Here is a 13,354-nt window from a genome sequence, read left to right on the forward strand (position 1 = left end):
CGCCGCTTTATACTGTACTTCCTGTACAGTAAAGCGGCGCCACACAGCGTTAGAATCCTCAATAGGTAGACCTCCGATTGCAGATCCGAAGATATGATCGTCCGCCCAGTGAAGCCAGTAATTTAGCCGGAACACCGGCGCTGTTAAAATGATACTGCTTGCGTGAAACAACCGTTTAGAAGCAGTCTTTGCACAGCCTGAGGACAGGAGAAGTGATGACAGGAACCTTGGGAGTTTGAGTATTTCATGACATGTTTTACTTCCCAGGTGCGCTGGATTTGTGTTGATCACTGACAGCCGCCATCTCCGTGTGACTGCATGTGTTGTTTGCTCGCCGCGTGCAAGCGGTGCACCATGTTAGTAAGATCAAACACACCCTGCTGTAAATTCAGCGCAGGCTGTGCAAAGACTGCTTCTAAACGGTTGTTTCACGCAAGCAGTATCATTTTAACAGCGCCGGTGTTCCGGCGCTGTTAAAATTAAAATTAAAATTAAAATTAAAATTAAAATTAAAATTAAAATTAAAATTAAAATTAAAATTACTGGCTTCACTGGGCGGACGGTCATATCTTCGGATCTGCAATCGGAGGTCGGATACGGGTAGGAGAGCTTTCTGAACAGCCTTGTCCGCCTATTGAGGATTCTAACGCTGTGTGGCGCCGCTTTACTGTACAGTAAGTACAGTATAAAGCGGCGTCACGTTATGGGGCTAGGTTTGACCAAAATGCAAGGTTGCCTACTCAAATGTCTCTCAAATCAGTGAATGCTTACCTTACCCCTACTGCAGAGAGCTACTATTGTAGTTATAACTGAAGCAGGTAATTTTATTTTCTTGCCAAGTGAGAGCACAACAGACTTTAACGTTACCTCTTTTACATCTTTAAATATCCGTGCAAACTCCTCGTTGATTGACAAGCTTCGTCTCTCGATGTCACCCCGAAGATTCCTCCTGGTGCGCAGACTGTTCTCGTTGAAAAACACGGACAGCGCCTTCAAAGCCTCCAGCATCTCCTAAAAAGACAACGATGGTGATAGCAGGAGGTTCACACTGAATGACACCGTTCACACTGCACAGCAACCTGTCGTACGCCTCAATTAGCGTTATTACATTATTTGTACAGTCAGTGAACGGCACATCAATCGTTTGTAGCAACAACAAAAAGACTAGTACATGGCGTGGTTTAGGTTACGATACCACTTTGACAGCTGACAGATCTAACGAGCTAACCGAGACAAGGTTAGCAGACTGAGCTAATGTTAGTTAGCTAGCTAGGTAGTAAACGTTTCCTTCTTAACGTTACCTTGTCATTGTCAAGCCTCGTCTCCAAGATTTTATTAAGCTTCCTTGACAGCGGGTTGTTCGCTTGAGAAGGCACATTTGCGGTTTGGATAACAGTGGGGTTATCGGTTGAGGTTTCTACTTTATTATCAGCCATTGTAAACAAACATCCACGTAAACTTTCAGGAAGATGTGTGGTCCCTCAGAAATAAAGGTCCGTGTAGATCCCAGAGAAAATGTATAAAACGTTCCGGGACGTGGTAATTTTATTTCCCTGTCTGGTGGTGGTGATGATGATGATGATGATGATGATGATGATGATGATGATGATGTCAAACTAAGCACCAAATGATGCAGTTACACCCAAATATATACAATTCCCCCACTCTTTAATGAATACCGGACAAATCACTGTGCTGAATCATTTTAGTCTGTCCCGGCAGAGAGGTTAGGCCTATAGAATATATCATATACCTCACAAGAGAGAGGGACTTGACAGGCACAATGTTACCAGTCTTCTGAGATTGGGCCAGTATCTCTTTCAGATTAATTAGGCTGCCTGGCATTAAATTTATCAGGCGACGATGGGGTACATAGCTGGCGTGGCAAGATATGAGACTATAATTTAAAGTGATCTCAAAATTAAAGTGGACCCAGGATGACTAAAATTCATAGATGAAATAACTTCAATTGGAATATTCCTCTCCTAGTTTCTCATTTCTCCTCTCTCACACAGGAAAGTACCCACTCCCACATAAGGGGGGGATATATGCTGCCCTCAAGTGCTGTTGGAAATATCCCACTTCCGACCAGTGTATCCCAATTGCATTTTTTCTATTTTCACTTTTTGTTGTTGTCATGCATTACGTATGCTGTCCTCCAACTGCAAATAGTCTTCTTCAGCCTAGGGGTTATTTATGTTGCCACAACAGATGCAGCAGTTAGAGCCTATGTGTAGTATGTATTTAGCTACTTTTTATTATGCCGCCGTGCCACTTTGTTCCTCAAATAAAACAGTGAGAAAAATCCTTTTGTGACAATGTTGGGCTTGTATCTCAAACAACGTATTATTAGCCTACTTGGAATGTCATTGCTTATATCATTTATTACACATTACTCCCTGGGAGCAGAAATGTATTACACTGCTTATTATATTACTTTCTTGTATCCTGAATTAGTGATTGCATCCTTTCTTATCCTCTATTATTGAGATAATTCAACTGTTCTGAGCATTGTTAGTGTAACCAAAAAAACACTGACATCCAATGTTCATTTTTATCCCTTAATTGGCCCAATAAAATGAGAAAAGAAAAACTCATTAACATAGCCTAAATAATGTAATGAGTGGAGGCATTCGGTCAGAGACCTGATGTCTGATATGAGTCTGTGAGGTAGTGGGAATATTTGGCTGGTGCTTAGTGAGGTGGTTCCCAGACTGGATTGCCCCAGCCGGGCTTGATGTGCAGCCTTGAACCATACAGTAGCTGTCCTGCACTCATTCTGCACCCCCAAAACAATAAAGTAGCATAAAAGAAATCTAAACCAAACTATCTAAAGTCAACTATTCTGCCATTTCTCAGCTGGTTCAGTGTGTGTCCACAGTCCACACATAATCTGAGAGGATGGGTAATTCTGGCTAAAACAAATCAGATCAGGGGATGGAAATTAGATATATAATAGTTTTTGGATATATTTAGAAGGGGCAATAATAAAAATTATAACTTATTTGGTGGGCATTCACACCAAACGCGATTCCTCAAATTAGTGTGGCGAAATTACAAAGTTAATGCAAACGTGGGTCACAGGGCAGACCCTTGGTTGGTGGGGACCTTGAATGAGCCGAATTAAGTGAAATTTTGGGTAACCCTTTATTTTACAGGTACCCTAGTTACATATGAACTATTTGTAATTACACATGAACACCAAATGTAATTACACGGTAATTACCAATAGTTCTAAATTACGTTCATATGTAGTTACATTGTAACAGACCTGTAAAATGGAGTGAGTCTGTTCAACTGTAGTTCATATGTAGTTACATTGTAACAGACCTGTAAAATGGAGTGAGTCTGTTCAACTGTAGTTCATATGTAGTTACATTGTAACAGACCTGTAAAGTGGGGTGAGACTGTTCAACTGTAGTTCATATGTAGTTACATGGTACCGGACCTGTAAAGTGGAGTGAGACTGTTCAACTGTAGTTCATATGTAGTTACATGGTACCCAAAGAAGCTCCCGGCTGGGACAGAGATTGCTAAAACCCAGTGGTGGATTCGAACCACTGAACTTCTGATTGCAAAGCAAGCGGCTTTAACCACTCAGCCACAAGGGCTTTCCAAATTTCATGGTGGAGTTTAAGAGGATAACTGTATGTCAGTCAGATGTAGTTGCTGTCACTTCATAGCTTTGTTATTATACACAGAGACTTGGGGGAAAATATTGATACTTTATTTAGTTGTAGGTATGATTTTGTCCAGAATTCCAATACAAAAATTATAATAAAAGTATTGTAGATATAGAGGTAACAGTGAAACTATAATCAAAATAGCCATTCTTCTACATTCTAATTGTTAGCTTATTGTAAATGAGTCATTTCCCCATCAATTTCCCAATTTCTCAATTTGTTGGGGACCCAGTCGAAGCCCCTCAAAGACCCCTTTGGTCAGCAGACCCCCGGATCATCTCTCCCCCAAGTCTATAAATCCCCTAATCCGCATAAGGGGGGAACTCCCCCCTATTTGCTAAATAAATTGTATGCACTGTGCTCTAGAAACATTTAGTTATATTCAAAGATTTTAAATAAAAAAAATGCATTCTAATAATTTTCTGAATTGTGGTGTAAATAGTCCCATGAGCCATTTACAGCTCATGGGGGGGGGGGGGGGGGGGGGGGGGGGTCTGGCACAGTCACACTGCAGAAATGCATTCACATTAATCAATATTGCCTGTCTTTCAAGCTACAACTAACAAAGTATCTAACAAAGTCTATGCTTATAATACCAAAGCTAGGAAGTGACAACTACATCTGACTGACATACAGTTATCCCAAACTCCACAAGTTGGAAAGCCCTTGTGGCTGAGTGATTAAAGACGCCTGCTTTGCAATCTGAAGTTCAGTGGTTCGAATCCCCCACTGGCTTTTAGCTATCTCTGTCCCAGGCCAGAGCTTCTTTACAGGTCCGGTGCCATGTAACTACATATGAACTACAGTTAAATAGACTCACGCCACTTTACAGGTCTGTTACCATGTAACTACATATGAACTACAGTTGAATAGACTCACTCCACTTTACAGGTCCATTACAATGTAACTACATATGAACTACCGTTGAATATACTCACTCCACTTTACAGGTCTGTTACCATGTAACTACATATGAACTACAGTTAAATAGACTCACTCCACTTTACAGGTCTGTTACCATGTAACTACATATGAACTAAAGTTGAATACACTCACTCCACTTTACAGGTCCGTTACAATGTAACTACATATGAACTGCAGTTGAACAGACTCACTCCATTTTACAGGTATGTTACAATGTAACTACATATGAACATCATTTATAACTATTGGTAATTACTGTGTAATTACATTTGGTGTTCATGTGTAATTACAAATAGTTCATATGTAACTAGGGTACCTGTAAAATAAAGGGTTACCAAATTTTGCTTTGCTACCGATTCCTAACTGAACATCAGATAGTTTCAGTTTTTCCAAACGAAACTGTCCTAACCTGCTCTGTGCGTCAGCGAAAGGGCTGGGTGACATGTCGCTTGATTTAATTAAAATAACCTCCTCACGGTTGTATGCCTCCGCCATGAAGTCAAGTTGCAGTCTACACTGTCTGCCCAGTCTCATACAAGCACAAATACCTTGAAGCCCACTGGGCAGTGGTGTGGCCATTCAGCCTGGCACTTTAGGCAATGTTTGGGGGTACCTCAACAACACAGCTAATCATTTTCAACATGGAAAATGGTCCTACCCCTACCCCTAACCTCCCACCACACACAAACCCATAGCCACTCACTCCCTGATCCACCCACGAACCCTGACTCTCTATGACCTTCCTATGCCTAACTATGGACCCTTTTCTCTGGTCCTGCCCCCTTCCTTGGCCCCACCCCCTCTCACTACCCACATCCCTCTAGCCACTCCCTCTACCCACACCTCGAACCCTGACCCTATGACCTTCTTATCCCTAGCTATGGCCACTTTCCCCTAGGCCCACCCCCTTCCCTCACAACACCCCCTCCCAACACCTACACCCCCTAGCCACTCCCCCAACCCACCCCTCGAAACCTGACTATGACCTTAGTAATCCCTAACTATGGCCAATTTTCCCTAGTCCTGCCCCCCTTCCTTGATGGAAGGGACAGATGTGAGGTTGTAGTGGCCTTGAACTTTGACCTTTGAACACCAACATCTAATCAGTTCATCCTTGATTCCAAGTGGATGTTTGAGCCAAATTTGAAGAAATTGCCTCAAGGCATTCCTGAGATATTGCATTAACGAGTATGGAACGGGCGGTCATGATGTCACAGTGACCTTGAACTTTGACCTTTGACCACCAAGATCTAATCAGTTTATCCTTTAGTCCAAGTGGACGTTTGAGCGAAATTTGAAGAGCTTTCCTGAGATATCGTGTTAACGAGCATGGGACATACCAGATGGACGGATGGACAGACAACCACAAAACATAACGACTCCAGTCATGGCTCGCCGGTGGAAGCATACAAATCGTTTGCCTATTCTTGCGAAGCTTCGTGCACACAACTCCACCTTCAACACAGTGGCATTTTTGGACATGAGGGTCATGCTGCTTCCCAGTATTGGACATCGGTCATAGTAGGCTATATGTGTATATCTGGACAATTATTTGTGCTCCATAAGCCCGAGCTCGCTGACTCCTAGGCCTACTGAGATCAGTAGTCGGTTATAGCCTACTCGTTACTGGCAAAAGTAATTTAAATGTAAAAGCCTACACTGTCTGTAATATTCATAGCAACACAGTTTCAGGGTTCATAAGATTATAATTTCCACACAAAAACAACAACACCACCAAAAACAAAACACTTACAGAGTAGGCCTACGATCCACAAAGTGTGAAGTAGGAGTTTACGAGCGGTCCATGAAGGCAGCAGGAAAGCACGGGGAATGATAGTAGAGTCGTGAGTCCAGCCCCTGGGTGGGTGGGGATTGGTGTGATTGATGGTCACCTCCCGAGAGTGTTTCAGGGACTCGCTCCCCCTGCTGCAATCTCACACACTTTCTGCCCGAGCTGCTGGAACGTCGGCACGGGAGTCTGTCCGAGAGCCGCGGCGCGCACGTTTCTGCGATCACATGAGCAAATAATTCACCGTCTCCTCGGTTAAGTGCATTGATGAGGAGGTGGGACGTGGCTGTGAGGGGAATCTGCAATCACTGCTATATTTTCGGATATTGTTCTCGATTTTTCTTCTTCTCCCAAGACTGAGAAAAGTTTGCGTTGAGACGAAGACAGCTGGCACCGCAAATGGAAATAACCTGCGAGGATTTATTAAGCGCACCTTATTTCTGTGCTCTTCCAAAATGTAAGCTCCGTTTGTCTTTCCCCCTCCCCGTGTTTCATTATCCACATTCCAACAGTATGAGCTCTCTGTAATCATGCCGCGTGCTCCGCAGGTCACCCCTAACGAAAAACCACCAGAATATTCCTATATTCTGGCACTCACACTTTATGTGTCTTTATCTGTTTTATGTCATATGCTGTCACCATAATAGAATATAGTTTTGTTGTTGTGATCCCTATCCAATGGAATAGTTTCCATTAGTGGCCTGGACTTTGATTTAAGAATTAAAATAAACTCAATTTGTTCCAATATAATAAGCTACAATAACCAAGTTGCGATCATAATGGATTGCCTTGATATGCATAAGGGCTTGCCTATCACAACTTGGCAACTGCTTTAAAGCTGTTAAATGTAGTAGACTAATGTATTTTTTTTAAGTATTTACTGAGCATAATTTTTATTCTCATTGTAAAGGAAAAGTCTTAGAGAAATTAGTATGGGCTGGGGGCAAGAATAATATTTCTTATCTCCCTCTCATAGCCTACCAACAGAATTATGAAAATGATCTAACATTACTCATTTCTGCTATTGCAGTTCAGATGTTGACTGTTTAATGAGGCTTTATGAATATCTTATTATTTACTTAGTTGGATTCTCTTCTTATCTCTGACTGTCACAGAGAATTGATAATGACTTGGGCAGGGCTTCTGGCTTTCAGCTCATGATCCAAATGAAACTATGCTTTTTTTCCATGTTATTCCAGTGTCCTGCAACTTCTCCCCATAGATGATTATTCTACCAGTACTCAGTGTGGATGTCTCTCTTCCTCCTGACAGGGACCCGGGGTCACTGAGGAGGTGAAGACTGGTGGTGTTAAATGCTCACTAAAAGGCTTCCCACAACGCAGCAACTACTCCGATAACTGCTGTTAGCTCAGTGACTGTAGCGTGAACCCTTTGCAGACTGTTTACCATGGCATCTAGTCTGACATGTGCAGGTGTGATCTGGGTCCTGCTGTCCCTGCTGTGCGCCGCTGCCTCCTGCGTGGGCTTCTTCATGCCCTACTGGCTGCTGGGGACGCAGATGGACAAGCCCGTGTCCTTCGGCACCTTCCGCCGCTGCTCCTACCCGGTGCGGGACGAGGAGAGGCAGGCCACGGTGATGCTGGAGCAGTGCGGGCGCTACGCCTCCTTCCAGGGCATCCCCAGTCTGGAGTGGAGGATCTGCACGGTGGTGACGGGCGTCGGGTGCGGCCTCCTCCTGTTGGTGGCGCTCACGGGCCTCATGGGCTGCTGCATCTCCGACCTCATCTCCCGCACCATTGGCCGCGTGGCCGGGGGCATCCAGTTTGTCGGGGGTGAGTCTTTGCTGTCTTGTGTACATTGTAACCCGCCACTGAACCCACGTTCATCTGCAAGCAAATTGGCTGATGGGTCCGTCTGTTCTGTCACGACGTTTTGAAGAATGAGATCACATATTTTTCACTGCTTTGGCTTTTCATAATGATGTCATCATTTTGTGAGTGAACATACATGTACATTAGCTAACTAGCAGCCAGGTAGGTTGCATTCATGGAAAGGCAGGGCATAGTGCTTGGGAGGGATCACGCTATTCATAGTTCTCCGGCTTTCCACCCGCAGACACGGCCAATTGTGCCTGTAGGAACGTCTGACCAAGCTGTAAGTACCACTGCCGGGAATTGACCCGAGTCTCTCTCTCGAGTCCGCGGTGGTAGGCGGGTGCTTTTACCTCTACACTACCTAGACGCCATCCCGGTAGTCTTTCAAATAAAACTTGTAGAGAACTGTGAAGTTGTGAAGGGTTCTCGTCCTTGTGCACTTGCCAGGCAAAACTGTTGTTCCTGAAACAAAATCACATGGTTAGGCAAGCAAGGAAATGGGATTGATGATGACCTGATGAGTGTGAAAAGTTCAGCCGCAGCCTCAGCTTCTCTCGGTCAACAAGCTTGATGACGGTCCACACATCAGGCGAGTTTCTCTGTTGGCTCAGCTCTGTACTGTAGGAAATGAATGGACTTGAGTTTCTCTGTTGGCTCAGCTCTGTACTGTAGGAAATGAATGGACTTGTGGTGACTTGTTGGGTGCGCTGCCTGCAGTGTGAACGTGGGATCAGTTTACCTTTTCATCGCAAGACTACAGTTTATAAAAGCGACTCTCACAATGCTGCTCATACACTTTGAAGTCTTTGTTAGGGTACTTGCAGAAAAATCATCAGAATTTAGTGATTCTTTTGTTAAAAAAAAAATATATATACTTCAGTGATTCACATGATCCTCTTGCCACCATCTTGGTGCCATTGGCGAAGTTTTGTGGGGACATTCTTCCTTGTGTGTGTGTGTGTGTGTGTGTGTGTGTGTGTGTGTGTGTGTGTGTGTGTGTGTGTGTGTGTGTGCGTGCGTGCGTGTGCGCGCACACACACACACACAATTGAGTGGCACAATGGCACATACTGTATTTTTACCTGCTCTGCATGTTTAGAAGTGTTAACATCACTGTGTCCTAAGTCAGTCACCCTCCGCTGCTGTTGTCCTGTGTCGTCACATCTGGTCTGTTGCACTTTCTGGTCTTTTGTGCGGATATTCATGACAGTGTTGTGGAATTAATTTAGACATGTCTAACAATCTACATGCCAAATTTCATTATGAATAATACATGGCCATTTAAATGTCTAAATAGTTTAGGAAAGTGACTTTGATGAGAGAAACCCGGGACGCACTTGGGTGACATTCAACAATCGATTGTTTATGCCTTAACTGCGTTGTTTACGTTGGCATGATGCCAGGTGACCAACTCAGGGCTAGCCTAGCACGATGCTAAATGACTGACGATAGTTTCCTTGTCCTGACTCGGGTAAAGACAAATCTCAAGTAAATGATTAAAACGATATATCGCTAGAAAGATAAGAAGTCATACCTGACTTTACACCATTAAACTGGTTGTAAACAGTACATGGTCATAGTAGCTAACCATAGCTGTCGGACTTAGGACACAGTTCTACTAGCTTAAGAGAGTCTGGATTGAGTGGAAAATGCATTATGACAAAGGAAAATAAGCGTTAGATCAGGACTTCAGCTCAGCATCTTACTGTAGATCACACTGAACATCAACTCTCCTTATGATCTCACTCCTGCACTCATGCAGACTTTTCTCATCTACAATTATCTCTCATGTCAGTCTTGCTGATGAGGTGAGGGAAGACAGAGTTGCAGTTAGGATGCAGATTTGCCTTCAGTGTGTCAGTGTGATTTGCTGCTTTAGTGATTGCAGAGTTTGTCCCCCTCAAAGCTGAATTAAACCTACACTCCTGCTCTATTTGGCTGTTGCTCCAGAGACACGTTTTTCAGAGGTGTCCAGTCCACACTGCAGCTCAGGCCTGGGAAGCCTCTTATTTGTTTTTGTTTGTTTGTTTGTTTGTTTGTTTGTTTGTTTGTTGAAGGTAAGTGGACACGGCTCCACACTGTGCTGGTTTTGTTGATGTGTACTGTTGGTTTTGCATGTGTTCTCCCAGGACGTGAGGTCTGAGGCAAGGCTTCCACAGAAGCTGTGTGTTCCTCCTCTGCCCCAGTTTAAAGAAGCTGCGGCGCCCCAGCCCTCTCATCAACTCAAAGCGTTGACTCACATACTGTGGCTCACCGCACTGCTATTTACAATCCATCATCACTTCAGCTTCATCTCTTCAGCTTCAGCACTTCATCTCTTCAGCTTCAGCACTTCAGCTCTTCAGCTCTTCAGCTGGGCTCTCTGGGAAGACAAGTGACAGAAAAAGCAGGTTGCATGCAGATTTGAGAGGCCACCACCACAACACGCCACGTCCTGGTTCTAAAAGGCGTAGCTACTCGGGAACAGGTGTTTTAATGATGTATAGTGTGGAGGATGATTAAGGCGAAGGCTGGCTGCCTTACTCGGAAATGTGCACTTTTATGGAGAGAGAGAGAGAGAGAGAGAGAGAGAGAGAGAGAGACTTTTCTGCTCACAGCAACTCATACGCTCAGAATTACAGCAAGCTGCTATTTTTGGTCATAGGATTAAAACATTCCTGTCGATCTCTCTCGCTGTGTCTTTCTTTCCTCTCCCAAACGTGCACAAATCCAGACTTTAGATGGAGAGAGTGCAAGTGGAGGCAGAAGGCGGGTGCGGGTGGGGCGCTGGCGTGGGGGTGGGGGGGGTGGGGGCAACACAAGGGGGCAGCGCTCAGATCTTTGTAACTTGAACGTTACTGATCCAAAAGGGCAGTTGTCAAAGAAGGGCTAATTGGACGTGACACAGCTGGCCAGCTCAGAGAGAAGAGAGCGGAGACGAGGCACGCAGGACAAGTTGGAGAGAGAGAGAGAGAGAGAAAAGTGCACGCTGATAGAATCATTCAGCAGCCACCATCTCTCTGACACATTGGCTTCTCATTAAGCAAAAGCTTCAGTGAGAAATAAAGATCCACGGGGGGAGGGGGAGGAGGGGGGGACGAGAGCGTAAATATGCAGAGAGATACGATCAAATCTCAGGCAGCGATTAACGGGCGCAGGGAGCGGGGGTAGATGAGGCGTGGAGCGGAGCCGGTGCAGCGCTGCATGTGTGAGTTTTCCACATGCGAAAGAGGCCTGTGCTTCGTCGTCTTGACGCCGCGTCTTGACGCCGCGTCTTCCTCGCTTTGTGTTCCCCGCTATGCCCATTGTTGTCCGCTAATGAAGAGTGTCTATGCCAGAGAGGCCGGGGCCTATCTGGGCTAAGAGCCACCTTATATCTCCCTGTCATTTGTCTCAGCCCCATAATGGCTGAATGGATTTACCGGTGGTTTATCTCATTAGTTGAAGCCATCGCTGAAAGAATGATATTATTACAACTAGAACAGCTGTTATTGTTGTTATTGTTGTTGTTTTCTTCTTGTAATACTGTTTTTTTCTCCCCCGAGGTCACATTTCACAATGGGTAAATATGTTCTCGGGTTGGTTGATTCCTGATGGGGAAAACCCCAGATTTACTCTTCAGGCCAGAGAGGCTATAGAGGCTGTGAGACTGTGCTCTGGCTCATAAAGCCAGGCACCCACCATATGACTTTGAAAAAGCTCGAAACTCTGCAGTGCACACACTCAGACGACCTTCTTCCCTGTAGCTTCTCGTCTCTGTGGCTTTGGGGTGCACACTCTAAAGGATGTGGTGCAGACGGGGGGTCAGACTTGAAAAGATCCTTCACTTGGATTCGGTCGTGAGGGATCTCGGTGCCATTGCTGCCTCACGAAAAGTAAAACCAACCTGGTTGCAGCACTCGTGTGCCTCTGTATGTGCAGTCAGTGTGTGTTTGTGTGCAGCACTCGTGTGCGTCTGTATGTGCAGTCAGTGTGTGTTTGTGTGTGTGCACGCGGTCTATGTGTGTGTGTGCAGTCATTTGTGTGGGAAAAAAAGAAAGGAAAAACAACGGGGCTAAGCCAAATCAAAATAGCTAGTTAGACTCTGCATTGTTTGATGTTTATATATGTAGTATTGCCTAGGGGATCCCATTCCATAACCAATACTTTCTAAATACTAATTTGAGGTTTGTTTCTCTCAACATTTTCAAAACTTGTCTTTACATATCTCGCATGACAGGAGCAGTGCAGATTTTGTGCTTGAAAAAATGGAAAATCTGCAGATCCCTGAGACGTCTCAAAGACTGGGTCAGACCGCCTCTCCGTCTGGTCCCATCAAACTTAACGTAAGCATTGGCGACAGCCAGGCAGCCACGTGTACCAAGTTGGCTCTAACACAGGATTCAGATCTAAACAACCTTCTGGCCTAAAGTTGGGTAGTGTTTTGCTGGCGCCGGTTGCACAAAGCACCTTAAGTTAAGATTTTCCTTAGGGTCCGAGTTAAGGTGTCCATAAAATAGAATCGGCTGCACAAAACACTCTTAGATCTTGTGCTTACGTTTTCCTTAACATGTTTAACCTTAAGGAGAAGATCTAAGGGTGTTTTGTGCAACCAATTTTATTTTATGGACACCTGAACTTGGACTGTAAGGAAAATCTGAACTTAAGGTGCTTTTTGTAACAGTCGCCTGGGCTTTAAGGGGTTAAGTAGAGTTTTGTGATAACCAGCTGACTGACTCGACGTGGAATCTCGAAATTAAAACCAGGCACCAGAGGACCAGCAATGTAATGATGTCAAAACTAGGTCTTTGTGTGAGGTCTCATTTTCCCACCTGTTAAAAGTCTTGCTGCTCCGTTTTCTAAGTGAATAAAGCAATAATGAGTTATCTAACGTGAAGATACAAAAGCATGGGAGACTTTCAGGATCACCGACAAAAGAAAAGCTTATTTATAGAGGTGGCTCTCAGCTGTGAGAGACTGGAATTGAAGACAATAGAATCAAATTCAACACATTTGTAAGGCCAAATAACACTCTGGAATTTACAAACGAGAGAGTTAGCAAGTGCTCACTTGTGGGCTCCAGGTAGATGTGAGGTGCTCTTGAAGTACATTAAAGGAGAATTTTGTTTTTTTTTAACCTGCAGCCCTCTCCTCACATTAATTAT

At 44.4% G+C, this 13,354-nt stretch overlaps 2 protein-coding genes across 4 annotated transcripts in view; one reads left to right on the forward strand and one right to left on the reverse strand.

Moving 5' to 3' along the window:
* Positions 1-6,477, reverse strand: part of cog6 (component of oligomeric golgi complex 6) — a 38,649-nt gene extending 32,172 nt beyond the window's left edge. The window contains exons 1-2 of one of the 2 annotated variants that reach the window (XM_083637559.1): positions 6,361-6,477; positions 868-1,011 (exon numbers count right to left, since the gene is read on the reverse strand). In XM_083637559.1, coding sequence (XP_083493685.1) covers positions 868-1,008 — 141 coding nt within the window. In that variant the 5' untranslated portion in view covers positions 1,009-1,011; positions 6,361-6,477. Of the gene's footprint in view, positions 1-867; positions 1,012-1,301; positions 1,449-6,360 lie in introns of those variants that run through there. The other variant, XM_083637558.1, reaches the window with a different exon arrangement.
* A 2-nt stretch (positions 6,478-6,479) lies between these two features.
* LOC310777255 (LHFPL tetraspan subfamily member 6 protein) overlaps positions 6,480-13,354 on the forward strand; it is a 56,380-nt gene continuing 49,505 nt past the window's right edge. Inside the window, exons 1-2 of one of the 2 annotated variants that reach the window (XM_083637561.1) lie at positions 6,480-6,853; positions 7,596-8,189. In XM_083637561.1, coding sequence (XP_083493687.1) covers positions 7,805-8,189 — 385 coding nt within the window. In that variant the 5' untranslated portion in view covers positions 6,480-6,853; positions 7,596-7,804. The remainder of the gene's footprint in view (positions 6,854-7,595; positions 8,190-13,354) is intronic. The other variant, XM_083637560.1, reaches the window with a different exon arrangement.

The sequence above is a fragment of the Poromitra crassiceps genome, assembly GCF_964638095.1.
Source record: "Poromitra crassiceps genome assembly, chromosome: 5".
NCBI classification, from domain to species: domain Eukaryota; kingdom Metazoa; phylum Chordata; class Actinopteri; order Beryciformes; family Melamphaidae; genus Poromitra; species Poromitra crassiceps.